Raw genomic sequence first — 18,254 nt, 5'->3', positions numbered from 1 at the left:
AGCTCAGTACCATAACTGAGCATTTCTATCTGAACCATGGATTCTGACTTCCAGGGGTTCATACATTACAAACCTAACAAGAGGATTCTGGCAACTTGTGAGCGAGAGCTTTTGATTACATTCGTCCTTTTCAGAATCAGTTTTCTAGTTGGAACATGTATGGATGAATTACTTTTATCTATTCTGGACAACCCCGACCACCCTCTTCGCCCCCTTCTGGACAGGTAGCGGAGCTCCTTCTCACATAGACTGATTCAGCGCCGCTGTCACAAGGACAGGAACAGGAAATCCTCCCTGCCCAGAGCAATAACCCCATACAACACCTCGCCTCTGTCTGGCAGAGAGCATTCTCAGCTCTCTGCTCTGTAAAATGCTTTGTTTTTCAGTTTGCACATTTTGTACACTTAGTTTATTTGTTTTTATTTTTTAATAGTATTTAACTTTAGCCCTTTCTTGTTGTGACGTGGTGTTTTCTTTGTTGCTGCTGTATCGCAATAGTTTCCCAGGTCTGGAATAAATTAAGTATTTCTATTCTATTCTATTCTATTCTATTCTATTCTATTCTATTTTATTCTATTCAACAATACACTGTGCCACTAAGGCCAATTAATAGTAAAGTAAATTCTGTCATTGTCAAATCCCCCACGAGAGTCTGAACCGCAAGCATGGCATGTGCCAAACAAACATAAATGGAGCTTAAATTGAATGTTTATCATGAGGGGACAGTATTATGGGAAGATTCTCGTGCTATCCACTCCTATGTAATTCATATTTAGATAGCTGTAGGTGAAGTAGTCACTACTTGACTTCAAACATGCTTTCCGTCAATAGTGCCCAAACGCAGTAATGTCTCCAGAAATCTTGTGCTGTGTCCGCCCACTGTGCTCGACACACCTTGACAATAATCACATTGACTTGACACATCTGTAGGTGGCCTCTATATCCTGTAAAAAGTGCAAAATCGCATTCGTACTTTCAGAAGCATCCACCGGAGCTCCATGTGTATTTTTGCGTTCTGTGTGAGGGGCAGTGTGGACGTCTTTGTGGCAGATTGATGCACACCTTTTGTAGAGTGAATAGAACCACTTGTGCATCCTCTGTCTCCTTTAAAAGTAACCATGAATTGGCCTTCATCGTGTTTGAGCGGAGTTGTAGGTGAGCTGGTGGTACTCAAGGTGCAGTGAGTGGGTGGAGAAAGAGGTGGGGACTTCAAAGAACTGCACATGCCAGAGGAAGCAACAGTGTGGAGGTATTTCAAAGCAGGAAAGGATTGGTTTAATGGGAAAAAAGAAAAAACCCTAAATAAACACTAAATATGTTACTTTGAAAACACAAAAATGAGTTTTTACAGGTTTAATTAATAACCAAAGAGGAGTATAAAATGTCAAATATTAAGATATTTATCTGAGGATTTCATATGAGAATATTAACAACGCTGCAGTGCTCATTTACTGAAAGAAATGGGGGTTTTCCTATTATTATTTCCTATATTACTGTATATAGGCCTGCCTCGATTTTACTTTTCACACATCTTTGCGAGTGTGGATACGATTCTGAGAAGAATCAAACATAGCATAATAACTGTGAGCACTTCAGACACATCAGTTCAGTAAATATGACTGAGTGCCCAGTCTGCAGTCTGGAGAATTGACATTTGAATTAAGCTGTCGTACTACTGAGGCTCCGCCAGTGTGTCTGCGTTCATTGATAGCGACGCTCTCTCCATAGATTGCCACGCGCATTGATTCAGAGCGTGCACTTCACGGGGGGAAAAGCCCCTTGTGATTTTTCATTGATAAGAAACTGCCATATCATATTCAGCGCTTTAAATTGGCAACATCATACACCTTTCAGCATTTAGAAAGAGCTCTATATTATTCATACAGTAAAGAGGCTGACCCATTTAATGACATGCAGGAGGCATACATGCATGCACATGTCACACGCACAGTCGCAGTCCTCTCCGGGGACCGTGCACCCTGGTTAAACGTGAGCATTACACTATTTCAGTGGGGTTTTTTTGACAAGACTACTGAAGTGCAATGATTTCAATTTTTTCACGAGAGTGTGCGTGATCCATTTTTTTTCTTGCTCACTCATACATACATGTGTGTCTCAGCACACACAACTCCAAAGCTCTAAGCCTCCCTCTATAATGTCAGGATGGGAGTTAAAAGGCCTGGATTATTACGTAATTCTTATTCTTTCTCTCTTATGCACACACACACACACACACACATACACTGCACTCGCACAGTTTGGTGGATTTACCACTTCTTTTTTTTTTTTTTCCGTTTCTGATTAGGAGCTGGTGATTTGAATCCCAGTAAGAATTCCCACAGTCTGTCTAATTCCTACGCCTGTCTAAAGCTGGGAGGGGGGCCAGTAAGCTGCTAAAGCCCCCTGGTTACACACACATCTACACACCTAAACTGACACACACATATGGACACTCATGTGCTCTCACATATATATATTTATTATTATTATTAGTAGTAGTAGTAGTAGTGCTTTTAGGCAGTTTTGGGTCATTTTTATGCTTCTTTATGTTGTGGCGGCAGTAGAAAGAGAGAAGTGAAATGACATCCAGCAAATGTCCTCCAGCTGGGAACCAAACCAGGGACTCGCTGCACCCATGTGATTTATACCCTAACCACTAGGGTATTGGGTCGCCCCCACTAATGCATTCATTTATATTTTCGTGGATGCTGTGCCATACCAGTATGAATAGACCTACCCTTGCATACGCTTTCATATGCATTTCTCACACACACACACCTAAGAAGCATGTACGTAACTTGGATTCTTATAAGAATTTAGTTAGCGTAAAGGTAAACCCAGGAGACGGAATGCAAAATGAATAATGAGAAAATCCTATTTTCTTCCTTATCAAAGGTTTGCTTTTAAAAGCAGGGCATTGATTGAAGGGGAATGAAGTTGCCAAGAGAAGTGAAAAGTGCAGCAATAGATAGCAGTGAAGGAATTTGGAGACAAGAGTGAAGTAAGGGCAGGTGGAATAAGATGGATCCACTTTACCAATGTCCACACAGAGCAAGCTAGCTGTTTTTGTAAAGAATTTCTATCAAGTACAGTCCAACACTGATGCATGAGAAACATCAAGAGATGTTTTCTGATATCCATCTGATATTCTGGTGATAACCTTGTAAAACCTTTTAGCATTGCTCTTCAAAGAATCATTGCAAAGTCAACCACCCCTGCATTACTTGCAAGAATGTCAAATCTTTCAATTCCAACTAAAAAAAAAAAAAAAAGGATTAAAAAGATTTGAATTCCTAAATTCTATGAAAAACTCAACTATAGGTTATGTGGATTCAGTTCTAAATGAGTTTCTAGTAATGTTTTTGTGCTTTAAAAATGAGTTTTTAAGCCCACAATTAGACTCTGACTCTAGACATTGTATAAGGGAAAAAAATCCCTCTAAATACTCAAAATGCATATTAACCAGAACCAATACTGGTGCATATTTATGGTGCAATAGGTTTTATAATTGATCTGGAGCTGTCTTTGCCGTGTCCCATTTAAATATGTCTGTTGCAACACATGGGATAGAGTCATATCCGCCATGCTTGATGGACTTGATCCTGTAACAACATGTTGGCGTATCAATTAGTCATAGCAACTACCAACGAGAGGCCTGAGGGTGGGAGGGCGTATGTGTTTGTTTGTGCGTTTCTGCTTGTGTGTAAGCATATTTAATTTTGGCCCATATTGTGTGTCTTTCATGTATATGCGTACATACAGTATACAACCACTGGAGACCTCCCAGAATACGTTGCATAGATATCGTGCCTATTAGACTGCATTTGCTGATGAGGAAAGAAATTGCATTATTGGCCGAGTTGTCTCTGTTGACGTTCTTTTCAAGAGTAAAGATGTTCTGGGCACAACTTGGTTAATAAATCATTTTAATGCTCTCCAAAAAGATGCTGAATCCTATAGTGGTTTAGCCGTGTGTGTGTGCGCGCGTGTGTGTGTGTGTGACAGCGTAGGTCAGATTAACATAAACTATATAATCTCTTTAACGCATAATTTGAATTTATGAAGTATAGTTTATTATATACAGTAAATCCTTTAGCCTAATTACCCACCCCCCACTGTTATCCACTCTCATTCACTAACGTAGACCCTACTGTGTTTATAGGAGGTGTATATACGTTATTCCTGCACACACACACTCATGCACACCTGCACCTATGTGCCGTGTCATGCAGTGGTGTGTGACAGTGCACATGTAGTAAAGAATTCACGCACGCTAAGCCTTTAATCTGTCTAAGCCATTTGCCTAATCAGCTCTCTCAGAACAATGCCATTCATAGATCCATAGAAACCACACAAACACACACACACACACACACACGGAGCAAACTGTCCAAACAGTGGGCTTTGCTGGACTAGTAACAGCTTTACCAAGCCCCCCGTGTTACAACCTGTTGTCGCCACGTTGCATCACTTCACACATCTTAGGAAAAGGAGGAAAAGAAGGAGGAGGAGTGGAAATGAGCGTGATAGGGAGGTGTGCAGTCTCCAGAGTGATCACGTGACTTCAGTGTTCGTTTGCTCCATTTTTATCCATCTTGTACTCATCCACTAACTCTTTCCATCATTGTGGTTTAGATCTGCTTTCAAAGCTCCATCACAAGGGGTAAAGCTCGCTCACTCTCAGCAGGTCTTTTTTCTATCCGTCTGTCTGTCAAACCTTCCTTCTTACATTTTCCTACTCTGTCTTTCCCCATTTTTTTGTTTTTCTGTATTATTTAGTAACCTCTTTCTTGTTGTCTCAATTTTTTTTTTTTTGTTATGAAAGCAGCACAGTCATACTATGTATATGTGAGTGCGCGCTTGTGCTGTGGGTGTGTTTTTGATGGGATGAGAGAGTTGAAATGGAGGTTGTGTCAGGTTTTATTTCAGTAGAGCTCAAGCGTGAGAGATGAGAGAAAGACGGGGCTGATGCAACCAAGAGACACAAATACACAGTCGCTGACACACATGGACACGCACTGGTTCGTATTGTAGGTCAGTAGTTAGACAACAGATGTGCACGCGGAGAAAAAAACAAATGGAATACAGGTGAGGACCCACACAGGCGTACACACAGATGTAAACACAAATGTTAGACGCACATACAAATAAGACAATGTGTGCTTTTGTTTTCCTGGCTGATGTTGAGATTATCTTATTGATGTTGTCAAGGTTACTATTTCTATCTTAAATAGCGCTTTTATATTGGAATTTGGTTAACATGCTCGTTAATGAACCAGCAGATTGCGTATTATTAAGAGCCAAAGCCGTGTTTTACATACAGTGCAGTTACATCACTATGCTGTACACAGTTCATTCATCATTCGTCACACCTTCATTGTAGTCATGGGGAAGTCAGCTTAGGGTCTCATGCTTCTCAGAAAAGCCACTGCGACCAACAGATGCCTTTAAGGTAATGAGCTTGGAAGCCTGCGTATGTGATCTTTCCCATTATGTAAGCAGGTAAACTGCCTGTTGTTTATTGTGAAAACCCCGTGGTTGTTTCCAAGCATGTTCTGGAGCATTCTTAGAGAGAAATCGAAGCTAAATGCCATGAAACTGATTTCAGTCGGGCAACAGCACAACTGGCTTTCCCGACGCTGACATGTTGGAGGAGCTTTGTGAATAGCAGCGTGCTGTCACGGTGCTTCTGGAGACCTTTCTGTATACAGAAGGTTACAAGAAGCAGTATGTGCCTCATTGCTGCGGTTTTCTTGGCTTACACTCGATTCTCACTTCCTACTGGGATAGTCATATGAAAAGAAAAAAATCCCTGAATATACAGCGTCAACATGAATGTTCAACAATGTGAGGCGGGTTTATTTATGCAGCAGAGTTTAGACTAGAGATGAAACCAAAAATTTTACAGCTGGCAGTATTATTTAACTTAGTTTTATATGGAAAACATAAATGAAAATTATGATATTAACACTATGAACCCCAAAACCTGCTGGGAGGCATGTTACCATTTTAGAAAAAAACTCACCAAAATAACATCAATATTTGTTTGAGCCGGAAACTGTAAAAAATGAAATAATCTTTGGATTTTCAGCTCTCAACTGTCTATGACTACTCATCTGTGATGTGCCAATCCGTTGGGAAAATTAACCAAATCTGAGCCTAGAACTGGGATGTTTAATCAAAATAACTTTATTCTACATGACTCATTCCAAAAAAAATCTCCCAACATAAGTTGTTTGCATCAACCAGATTCTGCATGGAACAACAGATCCTGTGCGCCTTGGCAAAACTAAGAGGGCTGACTTTTCATAGTGCAATAATCACATTGATTTGAATGATAATTAAAAATTCAAATATTAACTATTTGGAATGTTTCAACTTTTCAAAGTCATAGATACATACATATTTAATTTATTGGGAAGCTACAGCAATATTTAAAAATAGTTTTAAATCAGCTGAGTTTTATGGACCTCAGGTATTCAGGAGGCTTGTTTCACAGACACGAAGCACAGAACCTAAAAGCTGCTTCACCCTGCTTGGTTTTAATACCGAGAACACTCCGTAAGCCTGTCCCAGATGAGCCGAGGGGTCGGGATACTTGATAATGTACAAGTCCTGCAGAAGATCATTTAGTGCTTTATAGACAAGCTGTAGGATTTTATAATCTATCCACTGGCACACAGGGAGACAGTGTGGTGATTTAAGGACTGGTGTAATGCACTCCGCTTTCTTGGTGTTATTGAGGATTCTGGCAGCAGCATTTTGATTAAGCTGCAACTGTCTGGTTGTTGTTTTTACTAAGACTTGTGCAGACACCATTACAATAGCCTCGTCAGCTGAAAATGACTGAATGTCAAAGTTTTTTTGTGGCTTGTTGAGACAGAAATGCTTCAAGTTTTGCTATGTTTGTAAGGTTAATGGGCTATTTTTGTCATTGTTTCTATATGGCTGTTAAAAGTTAAGTTTGACTCCATAACTACAGAAAACACCCCACTAAATGCTGTTAACTAACTGCCTTGGGAATCTGGGTTTTCGCCAAATTTGAAGATAAATGACCACCTTCTTCTTCCACGAGCACTGCAAAAGCGCTTTCAGGTGCCTTGAACCTTGTGTTTTGTGGCCATACTTCAGACCTTGGACATTGTGTGATTTTCACAGTCGACAAAAATGTCTAATGTAAGGTTTTCAGTGAATCATTACAACCCCAGATTCCCGCACTGTACCTAAAGTAATGTAACCCAAATCCTCAAGGCTGCCATCTTCATGCATCTGGTGCTATGGAACAGAGGGCACAAGACTTTGCCTTTAAGACCGATATTTTTGGAGTGGGTGTGATGGCTTAGATCCCTTTAAGAGCAGGGGGATTAGGATGATGCTGATGCTTAGTGTCTTGGCCTGGGTGCCTGTGTGTCTTGCTGCCTCTGCCTGTATGTCAGCTTCCTCTGTGTGGGGCTGGCCGTTTGGAGCCAGATTTGCTTGCTGCATCTGGCTGATGTGCACAGAGATTTCATGGTACACAGAAAAAAAAAAAGAGAGAGAGACAGCAAGAGAGACGTTGGAATCGGGAGAGATGGTGTTGTGTCTGTGCACATGTGTGTGAATGTGTGTTGCATGTGCAGCGAAGCTAACTGGAGCAGGGTGTCCAGGATGCGTACACGCTTGACAGCCCGGCTGCAGCCTTGTGGTACAAAACATTCGGCATTGCTGTGTGTGTGTCTGCACGCACATAGGCAACTGTTACACTTGTGTGCATGTGTGGAAATGATGCATCGGTGACTCAACTTCAGCTGTCAAGTGTGTGTGTGTGTGCGTGTGCATAAGTGTGACTGTGACTTGGATGAGCAGCGGGACTAGACAGCTAGTCGTCATCATATGGGTGTCTTTTCCTGCCGCGTCACCTATCAACTGTCAATGAGACGTAAAATGTGAACGCTCAAAGAAGGGCTTACACACACTACACAAACACATATGTGATGTGTGGAGGCTCTGCAGTGGGATTGTGTGGTAAAATTAGATCAAACAATGTCTGGATGTTCCCAGGTAGCACTAACTAACCTAAATTGTGTGTGTACGTCCCAGTGTGTTTGAATGCTTTAGCGTGACGGCATTAACAAACGTCCCAGTCTTGTCCCGTGCTCATCGTCTGCCTTCTTTCTCCCAGGTTCTAGCTGGCCAATGCCGGGCCCGTCGTGGACATCTGGTGGCGGTAGTAGCAGTAGTGTGTATGTGAGTGTGGTCCCCGGCGCCTAGCCCATGTCCAGCCCATAATGCCGTCGTCCACACGGAAAGGAGTGCCGAAGGACCCCGAGCTGGCCGACCTCTTCTTCAAAGATGACCCCGAGGACGTCTTCTGTGACCTGCACGAGATCGGACATGGCAGCTTTGGGGCCGTCTACTTTGTAAGTGCCAACTTCTGACTTTCCGTTGTGTTTGCTTTGACTTTTACATTCCACAGAGACTTGAGTGAGTTTTGAGTGTTGCCCTCTGAAATCCAAACCCAGCTGATTTGAAAGGCACATGTATCATGACATCATTTATCAGAGCGAGAAACTGTCAAAATTTTCCTGCTTTCAACTTTCTAGTTTTCCTTCAACGAATCAAATGTGATGTGCCATTTTTTATTTTATTTTTTTTGAGACAACCAAACCAAATCTAATCTTAAAAATTATAATATTTCTTTAAAATCCCCTTAATATGTGTCATTTTAACAATTGACAAAAATAAGCTGTTTGCTGTAACCAGACTTTTTGCTCAAGATTCTGTAAAAAGAAAAGAAAAAAAATCTGCTTTCTTCTGTGCAGTCTGTAAGTAAAATATTAAAAACCCATTCTGCTGAACTGGGCTGAATTGCAGGCTGTGTAGAGACAGAGCAGGTAGGAAGCAAGTATGGAAACACTTTTTTTTTTTTTAAAAAGTAGTAGAATATGTATAATATGTAAAGTCACTTATTTTCCAGTGCTGGTGACACAAATGTTGTGCAAGTTGATTCCATTTAGTTAAAATCTTTGGAATACAATGAATGAAAGAAATTCAACTTTATTTTTTGCTTTTTTTCTTGTGATTCATGGCATTATAACTTTGTACAAAAGACGTCTTTGAGTCCTTAGTTTTGCTGTTTCTATAGTGCAGGACTTTAATGTTGTTGTGAAGTATGAGCCCACAATAACTAGAAACGTGACAGGAGCAAAGAAACACCCAGAAACCTCTTGAGGTTCAAAGGGTTCATGTTTTTTATTTTAATTTTGGAATTTCTCCACTCCATAAATGTCCTCTGTTTCACTCATTTCTGTTCAGACCGACTTTGCATATTCTATATTTTAGAACAGCCTTCGCCCTGAGTCGGCTGGGATAGACTCCAGCCCCCCCGCAACCCTAGTGAGGATTAAGCGGTGTATAGATGATGGATGGTTGGATGGATGGACGTATTTTAGAACATGACTGGACCTTAAAGGTGGTAGCAGGATATGGCAGTGACGCAGCTGGTGTTGGAATTTATTGGCTGATCATTTTACTTGAGTTTCATTAAGTCCAGAAAGGAAGACAACCAGAGTTTGCTCGTTTAAGAAGATATATCACCACCTTTGGCCCGATACTACAGGGCCATTTTTAATGCACATAGCTTTCATTTATTAATTATTTATCCTACACATTCCTTTTATTAATTCAGTGGTTTGTACACGCTGTAAATGCAGTTCGCTACATGATGGCTCTTTGAATGCAATTAAGTGGAGACGGATCCCCTCTCAGCACATTCTCTGTAGCCTTTCTTATTAATCTCATCATCGCTAATTACTCATCAAGCCTTTGATTCCAAAGCTGCGTGGAGGAGGAGGAGGAGGAGGGGGGGTGAAAGCATGCTGCATCTATCTGCTCCTTCTTCAGTTTTTTTCTCCTCTTTCCTCCTCTTCTCTCCTCTTTCTTCGTCTCCTCTCCTCCTTCTCCTCCAGATGCAGGGCTGGAGGCGATAAGCCTCCTCCCTGCCTCGTAAGACAGCTGTTCTCTTGGTACAGGAAAAACTGAGAAGCTGTCGATAGAGGGGCAGGATTTTCTTGGCTGCCAGGGCTTTACTATCCCCTTCTATCCCATGTCATTTACACACACACACACACAGACACACAAACACACACACAGCCCCAATACAACATCACTAGTAGCCTTGGTGCCATGTCCGTCTGGCTAACAGGCTCCAGTGTGTGTCTAAATCCTGCCCTGATGCCAGTGCTGTGCTCACTGACACACTTATGCTGTCTGCATTACAACTGGTACGCTGCTAGCTGTTAGCTAGAGCAGAATTTGTACACGTAGTCCGTAGCTTCCAGATGAAGATACACATTTTCTTTAAAGTTTATCTGCGACCAAACAGAGGACACGTGTGTCTACAACAAACAAAACATTATGGTAACACCAGTTGTCATGCCAGTGTAACACAAACAATATACAGTAACGCAAAAGTGACTCAAAATTGTCCTCAAACGTTCAGAGCAGCTGAAGTGCTTTCTTCACCCCTGGATAGTTTCATCTAACACGTCTCTCTTCTCTCAAAGTGTCCTGCATTTGGCTTGAGAGATAAAAATAAAGAGCTGCACATCAATCGCTGCCACTCATTCGGCTTATTGCTAATAATTGATGGCAATTCACATGAGCATATTAATATTTATATAAATCAGAGCTTCTCTCATCTGGGTTTTAGCAGCTGGCCAGTCAGAGGACAGAAATTTTAGAAAGCAAATCAAAGTGAATCTGTAAAAGTTTCCTCTCATCCCCAGTAGAAATAGTGCCCTCACATACAACCCACTGTAGGACGAAAGACACGGAGGAGCATGCAAACCCATACTTTGATTTAGCTGTGTTGTCTAACATTTAAGAAGTAAATGCCTGCAGCTATAAGTTAGATGCATGATAGAAGGGAACAGTGCAGCAGCTACCACTTTAAATGCATGCATATTCTGTAGCTTATTACTATATATGCGTGCATAGTCAAGTAAATTTATGCAACTGTATGTGCATTTGCAGTTCATGCATGTAAAGACTAAGAAGAACCTCAATTACAGAAGAGAATAAGGGGAAACCCCTGCTGAGTGTGCAGGCACATCACCAAGGGCTTTAAACGCATACCAGTATAATGTATGCTGAATGAATTAGACAATTGTAATTACTGACACATCCCCATTCTTCTACAATGACAATTAGCCTGAATGTATTTCAATATTTTAATGTTACATGATTTTTATTTCCTCCCGTCTAGCTGTACCCTGGTACGGAGGGAGCGGCTATTATACGTGAACTGACAGGAAATCATAGGGATCAAATTAATCTGAAAAAACTCAAATGGGAATACTCTGTAGCCTGCTGTTACTGTAATTCCATTTGGACCCTAACATGAAATTCCCATTCATTTGTAAGTGGGATGAAGCCGAGATAAGGGCTTAGGCTGAGCCGCAGTGTAGCTGTCCCCGAGGCCAAATGCCTCCAAGGTTAACACCGCGGGTTTAGCATGGGCATGTGGATGTGGACAGACAACTCAAACTCCTGCAGTAGCTGCACAAAAACCACACAGCACTTACCTGCACACTTCCTCAACTTATGATGCTGAGTGCTGTGATCAGGTTGACATTTGCTTAAATTCAAATGACACACGCTGTTACTGCTGAATCAGTTTGTGGTAGACGTTTTGCTTTGTGCACGCATTATGGTGCTTTGCATGCGTCAGATTTATCTGTTTCACCTCTGGATTTCCCCTGAGGCAATACACGAGTTACTGTCCAGTAAAAACACACCTTTTTTTAAAACTTTTATTTTGCAAAATCTGTTTGTATTATATGTTGCTGTATAGTACCATACTGCATGTAAGGTTTTTATTACTTCTATGATGTTCATGATGACCTTAATGTGAATGTTAAGCAGAAAACCAGAGGGAACAAGTTTCATTCATTCATTTATTCAACCTTTACTTAAACAAGGAGTAGATTGAGGTACGAAGACCTCATTTACAATGTAGCTGAGCAGGAAAATAAAAGATGTGGTCACATAAATAAGAAACTTGGATGCGATAAAATATGAACAGGCTTTCTTTGTGTAACCTGGCTCGACAAAACCCAATCACAGATAATGGGGGTCACATCCGTGGTTTCCAGGCGTCACTTGACTCTTTTTTCACCCAAAATGGGCCGATCATGTGCTGTCTACTTCATGTCAAAAGGAACAGGTTGTTAGAATGGAGAGTTAGTAAAAATATATTACGGTAAAACATGCTGTTATTGCAAATGATGCAAGAGACGAATGATGGACGAAAATTGTTAGCTAAGTAAATCAGTACATGTGTGCACTACAGCTTAGCATGGCAACTTGACACATACAATTTGCACTAATGCACGACTTTATTCAGCGGGATTTCTAACGTACAGCTCAACAGGTTTTGCAGCTATATCGTATTTCCCCAGCCGAGAATCTGTATCGCTCATAGAGAATATCATCAGGAAAGAATTGATGCAACAGTGGCACTTCCTAATGCTGATTTAAATCCCAAACTTTGAACTGAATCTCCGCTGAAGCAAGTTAGCTGTGCAGCTTTAGTTACCATGGTGATTTAGCCGGTCATTATCTTTGTGACACTGAAAATTCTGACTTTAGGTTCAACATACTTGGCTGTCCCTTTCATCCCGCTCTGTAGTGCACCCCTCAGTAGCTACGCTGCTTCATCAGACATCAGGATGTTATTGTAAAAGCAATTAAATTACTTCTTAAGCAGTGTTTCACCTCTTTATAGTGTTTTCTATCAATGTGTCCTTATGATTGATGCCAAGTTCTTTTTTTAGCGCTTTATGATCATGGGACAAAAACAACATTAAACAATCCTGTGATATCTTGTGGTAGGATTGTTATTCATGGGAGCTGTCTTTGCTTAGATTTTTTACACTTCAAGTTTCAAGACTTTAATAGATCATTGTCTCTTTTCCCTTTCAGGCACGTAACTCCTACTCCAACGAGGTGGTGGCCATCAAAAAGATGTCCTATAATGGCAAGCAGACTACCGAAGTAAGAATCACACACACACACAGGAGCGCACAGACATGACACAAGTCATGCATCACCACAGTTTCTCTAAATCACATCATAAAAATAAACCTCAAGGTCAGGTGGGCATTCGGTTTGGTCGGATCACGTTTATTTCTCTGCTGTGGGAGTAAGAGCCGTTGCTCGAGATGAAATTAGCATTACGTCATCCTCGCTGCTGTTTCACACAAAGCTTGATGCTTGTGAACTTGTGAGATGTCTCATGTGGTGGTTAGTTGCTCAGAGAGAACAAAATAATGTGAAAATAATTAAAGCATGTGTCTACCTCAAGCGAACTGTTGTAAATGTTTAGGCACGAGCTCTTCAGAAGGCTTCCATTGTGATCACAGCTTACTCTTCCGTTGAACCACATCGCTGTGGTTTAGTAAACTTTCTTCTGTCTTTTTATAAACCAGTGAGGGATCGTTCTGTATGAGGGCTCGGGGACAACGTTGTCGGTCTGTCCCTAACTGGCTGAGCGCTCGCTTTCAGTTTATTATTTATGTTGGTTTCTGTGCTGCAAGAACTTTCCTGTCTGTCAATATACAAAATTAAGAAATGTATAAAAGCAATAACAGCTGCATTAGAGTGTACTTCAGTGAGCACAGCTGTACCATTGCAATCAAAGCCACAGCAATGCCCACACGAGTGATACTGTGATCGCACCTGCAGTGTCTAACCGTCGATGTGGCTGAATTTGTTTTGGCAGAAGTGGCAGGACATCATTAAGGAAGTCAAGTTTTTGGGACAGCTGCGGCACCCAAACACGATTGAGTACAAAGGCTGCTACTTGAAAGACAACACTGCCTGGGTAAGTGGCTTCTGCACATCATCTTTAGCTCCAGTTCCCCTCTTTTTCAGTCTCACCACATTGTTAGTTTGTCTTTTTCTCCCCTCGTCTTTCTCTGATTGTTTTCCTCTTCATCTTTATGTATTTTCCCGTCCTACTGGCTGTGTTTGTGTGGTTTCTATGTTGTAATTAGGACCACCTCCATGGCAGTCGTCAGGCTGTGATCAGTTTCACACACTTCACCTGAAGCTTTGTATTTAGGATGTTTTCTGATGGTTTGCATGCACCATGTGAGTGATACGTGTTTTCTGTTTCAGCTGGTGATGGAGTACTGCCTGGGCTCCGCGTCAGATTTACTAGAGGGTAAGTACATTTATTCATGTTTAATGTGCGCACACATTCATAATTCTAATACAGTTTTTTATTGTCAGTATCAGGGTCTTAATCTTTACATTTTTCCTTGAGGTCAGTGAGCAGAAATATTCCAGTACCTCTAAAAATAAATTACACAAAACCAAAACATGTCATTATTGCACATGGATTATCGTACATATTAAACAAAAGCGATATGTGTTAATTAGCGGGATTCACAGGTGCTGGTTGGCGGATTTTGTTACCTTTGGGAAGAAACAGCAGTCAAGGTGTTAGCTGCTGTTTGCAGTCTTTATCTTAACCCTGAAAACCCCAAACAGTTTCTGACGTTTTTTTGTTCCTGTCACATTTCTAATCATTGTGCGCCCATTTTTTTTACAGCAACATAAAGTCCTGCACCTCTATGGTAACAGCACAACCATGGCTAGAAGATGAAAAACAAGTGACTTTTGTGTCGTACAACAAAGTTATAATGCTTTGTTATGATAAAACACAACCTGCAATTCAGCAGAAGAGTCTCTGATTTTTTTTATCACTTGACTGTTGGTTGCAACTAAGGAGTGCAGATGCTTCTTTGTTTTTTACAAAATCTGAATAGAGTCGAGGGTTTTATGTTTTGGAGTTTATAAATAAGACATGCAAATTCAAGGGATTTTGATTAAACACAATTCTAAGCTTGAATTTGGTGACATTTTCTGATGGAAAGACACGTCAGATTAGTAGTTTAAAGACTGTCGGAAAGTTAAAAGTTGGACAATTCTGTCTGATTTTACAGTTTTTGTCTCGCATAAGTTTTGTAATTTTGGCCTTTTTTTCCTCTTTTTTTCTCTTTCTTCTTCTTTTTTTGTTTTTAAATGATCACACCTTTCAGATCCACTTGTGGGTTTTGGGGTTTAGAGGGTTATGATAAGCTATCAGATGTAAAAGTTGAAACCCTCTGCATTAAATCGTAATCAGTTAAATGTCTGATTTTTCTTTAAAGATGTAAATATGTGAGTGTGTAGCCACTCAAAACAGGCTAGTTTGAGGTAGCGAGAAGCCAAGTGATGAGGAAGGTCTTTCTTTCACCAGGCGGTCTTCATGTGCACACCTGCACTTTGTAATGTCTGCTAGGTTTCTAGAACTCTTTACTCACACATCTCTAAAGCCCTCGTGTGTTACTGCTTATAAAACAAATCTCATGAAAAGTCGTTTTTCTCTTTTTGCTTAGTAGTCTTCAGTAAAATATGGACTGTAGCACAGATGACTGTTTGACCTTCTTGAGGATTTGCTAAAATACAAGACATGAGGAACTGCCTACAATCGTCCTTTAAGACCCATAAAACCTCATGTTGTCTTGTTATTTTTTCTGCTTTCATTTTGTGAACCTCACTAAAAGCTTACGTTCTCTACAGTTGTGTTCATAAGTACTGGAGCAAGATAAGCACACTGTAAACGTTGAATCTACTTACTCGTAGCTGTGTTTGTGTGTTCTGAATATCAACGTTTTATGTAGAAAGCAGATCAGCTGCATCCACCTGTAAAGACCAAAGAATGTTTTCCAGTTTTCAAAGCGTGGACCTCCTGAACTGTTCAGCCTCCAACCATTCTTGACCTGAAACTAATGTGTTATTTTAAGCACCTATGTGTGTACTCACGGCTGACGTAGAGTGCACCGTCGTGACAGTTGGCCCTGGCCTGTTTTTGGGACTTTAGCCTTTATGAAATTTCTCAGTCATAGTTCTGCCGTGACCTTTTTGCCTTGACACACATTCTCGCTGTTGTTGCATCAGTCCACAGAGAGCCGGCTTAGGAACCTAGAAGTGTTTATATGTTGTCTATTTGTACAGTTGCTTCAGAGCATCAGCAGATTGGAACGTTTTTTTTTTAATTTCTGTATATATGATGTTGTAGTTCCCAGAACCTTGGTCAGCTGTGAAGCCTGCATGTTCTTTTCCATCGTGTAGACCTTTTTATAGAACTGTTCCTGCTCATTATTTTATCATTTAAGTCCTCAGAGGGCTCCTACTCATTTCAACTGTGTTATTTCTCCGCTAGTTCACAAGAAACCACTCCAAGAGGTGGAAATTGCTGCCATTACCCACGGTGCCTTGCTAGGACTGGCTTACCTACATTCCCATAATATGATTCACAGGTGAGCAGTTTGTTTCCGTGTTTGCAACATTTTCCAACAGGAACACCCAGTCAAGTAGCACAAACACAAGAATATAGTGGAAACACTCATTCTTTATTGCCGTGCTTCATAATGAAGCTGTAAAACCTGACGTGTGTCTTTCCTTTGTAATCCTTCTTCAACATTGCTGTTCGGAGATAACAACTCTCTTCCGTCACCGGCGTCCGCAATATATCTTTTACGGCGAAGAGATATGATTGGAATCCAGGTTACGTTGCAGAGACTTTAAAGTGGCATTTAAATGATCATGACGTCTATAAACACACGCCACCAGTGTCCAGTTTGTCAAAATTTGCTTTACATCACATATAGTTGACCAGTGGATATGCATAATTCAAAACTGAATCCAGGAGCTGATGTTTTCTCTCCTGGCTGCTCTACGTTCAGCTTCTGTTCATGTGCTCACTGCCCTCGTGTCCTCCTCTCTATCCAGAGATGTGAAAGCTGGTAACATCCTGCTGACTGAGCTGGGTCAAGTCAAACTGGCCGACTTTGGCTCCGCCTCCATTGCCTCACCTGCCAACTCCTTTGTGGGAACACCTTACTGGTCAGTATACACAGGACAAGATGTGACTTAGAACACATGACTTTTATTGGCATTGTCCTTTAGTGTCTGCTCTCTTTTGCATAGAAATTAAGAGGGTTTTTTTTGTTGTTTTTTGCATGAATTAGCTGCTTTTTGGCATTTCTCCTTTATTAGATAGATATATTGGAGAGAGACAGGGAATGACATGCAATAAAAGTCTGAACCGGGTGAAAACAGAACTCACTACTTGAAGGCATTAGTTTGCCCCCGAGATAGTTTCTTTAAAGTTGTTTTTTCTTTTCTTTTTCACACTGAGTAAGATCTGAATGTTTTTGTCTTTTTGTCAACGAATTTTTAATTTAGACTCCTGAAGCCAGTCTATCAAATTATGCTTTTTTTTTTAAGTCCCTTTCAGATTTGCACCTAGCTACATAAACGTGGTGTCAATTTGAACATGTGTGTCTAAATAAGTAAATGACTCCCTTCGATATCAGTTCAACCCTAAAATTTCTCATGATGAGATTAGTGCGCCACATGATCATCATCGATGCAGCCTGTTGGAGAACTGACAGCAGTTTTCAACCCACTGCTGTTCTCCGGCAGTGTCAACACTCCCTCTTGTGCACCTCTTGAGCCCTCTGTCTGAAGGACAAAAACACAGCACTTTAACAGCTTAATGAGGTAACAATGTTACGTATTCAGTGTCTGTAAAAGATTCTGATTTCTGTGTCAGGGCAGCCATTCAATTATATGTTGTTATGGACGGAAGCTATTGAGTTTTCAGTAGAAACAGCAATAAGTTAATAATATTTATTTGCATTGCACTTATCAAAGCCAGCGTTACAAACAAAAAAAGCACACAATAAAATACACTGTCATATAAAAGAGAAATAAAATTTAAAAACAATGGAGGATTAAAAAAAACAGAAACAGAAAACAAAACACAAAAAACAGCTCTTCAGGACAGAAAATAGAACACAAAGGATAACTATAGAAACGATGGGTTTATTTCATCTTATTTAAAGTATGCAATGTCAAGACTAAGAATAAATGTACAAGTAAAACCCTCTACACTCTAGGAGTTTGTTGAGGTTTGTTGCTCCGGTCATATTTTTATTCACTGTGGGCTCGTTTTTTAAACTATATAAAGTCATGCGTCTCTATGAAAACGGCACAACCGTGGCTCGAAGTGGAGTCTAGAGGGTTAAAAGTAGTAAGTAAGGTTTAGTTTCAATTTTTAAACAAATGTGCACTCATTTAAAATTTATGTCATCTTCTCATTTCACTTTCAGTCTCGCTGCTGCATTTTGTACAATTTGGAGTCGACGTCATGAGCTGCA

The 18,254-nt window shown here is 40.6% G+C and overlaps 1 protein-coding gene across 2 annotated transcripts in view; it reads left to right on the top strand.

Moving 5' to 3' along the window:
- The window catches only part of taok3a (TAO kinase 3a), a 75,838-nt gene that overhangs the window by 29,284 nt on the left and 28,300 nt on the right, over positions 1-18,254 (top strand). For both annotated transcript variants that reach the window (XM_008279876.1, XM_008279877.1), the window contains exons 3-8: positions 8,162-8,399; positions 12,964-13,035; positions 13,763-13,864; positions 14,161-14,206; positions 16,253-16,349; positions 16,822-16,935. In XM_008279876.1, the coding sequence (XP_008278098.1) occupies positions 8,268-8,399; positions 12,964-13,035; positions 13,763-13,864; positions 14,161-14,206; positions 16,253-16,349; positions 16,822-16,935 (563 nt within the window). In that variant the 5' untranslated portion in view covers positions 8,162-8,267. The remainder of the gene's footprint in view (positions 1-8,161; positions 8,400-12,963; positions 13,036-13,762; positions 13,865-14,160; positions 14,207-16,252; positions 16,350-16,821; positions 16,936-18,254) is intronic.

The sequence above is a fragment of the Stegastes partitus genome, unplaced genomic scaffold (assembly GCF_000690725.1).
Source record: "Stegastes partitus isolate 25-593 unplaced genomic scaffold, Stegastes_partitus-1.0.2 Scaffold174, whole genome shotgun sequence".
NCBI lineage: Eukaryota > Metazoa > Chordata > Actinopteri > Pomacentridae > Stegastes > Stegastes partitus.
Note: the sequence above shows the minus strand (reverse complement) of the source record. Positions and strands in the feature narration are given on the sequence as shown.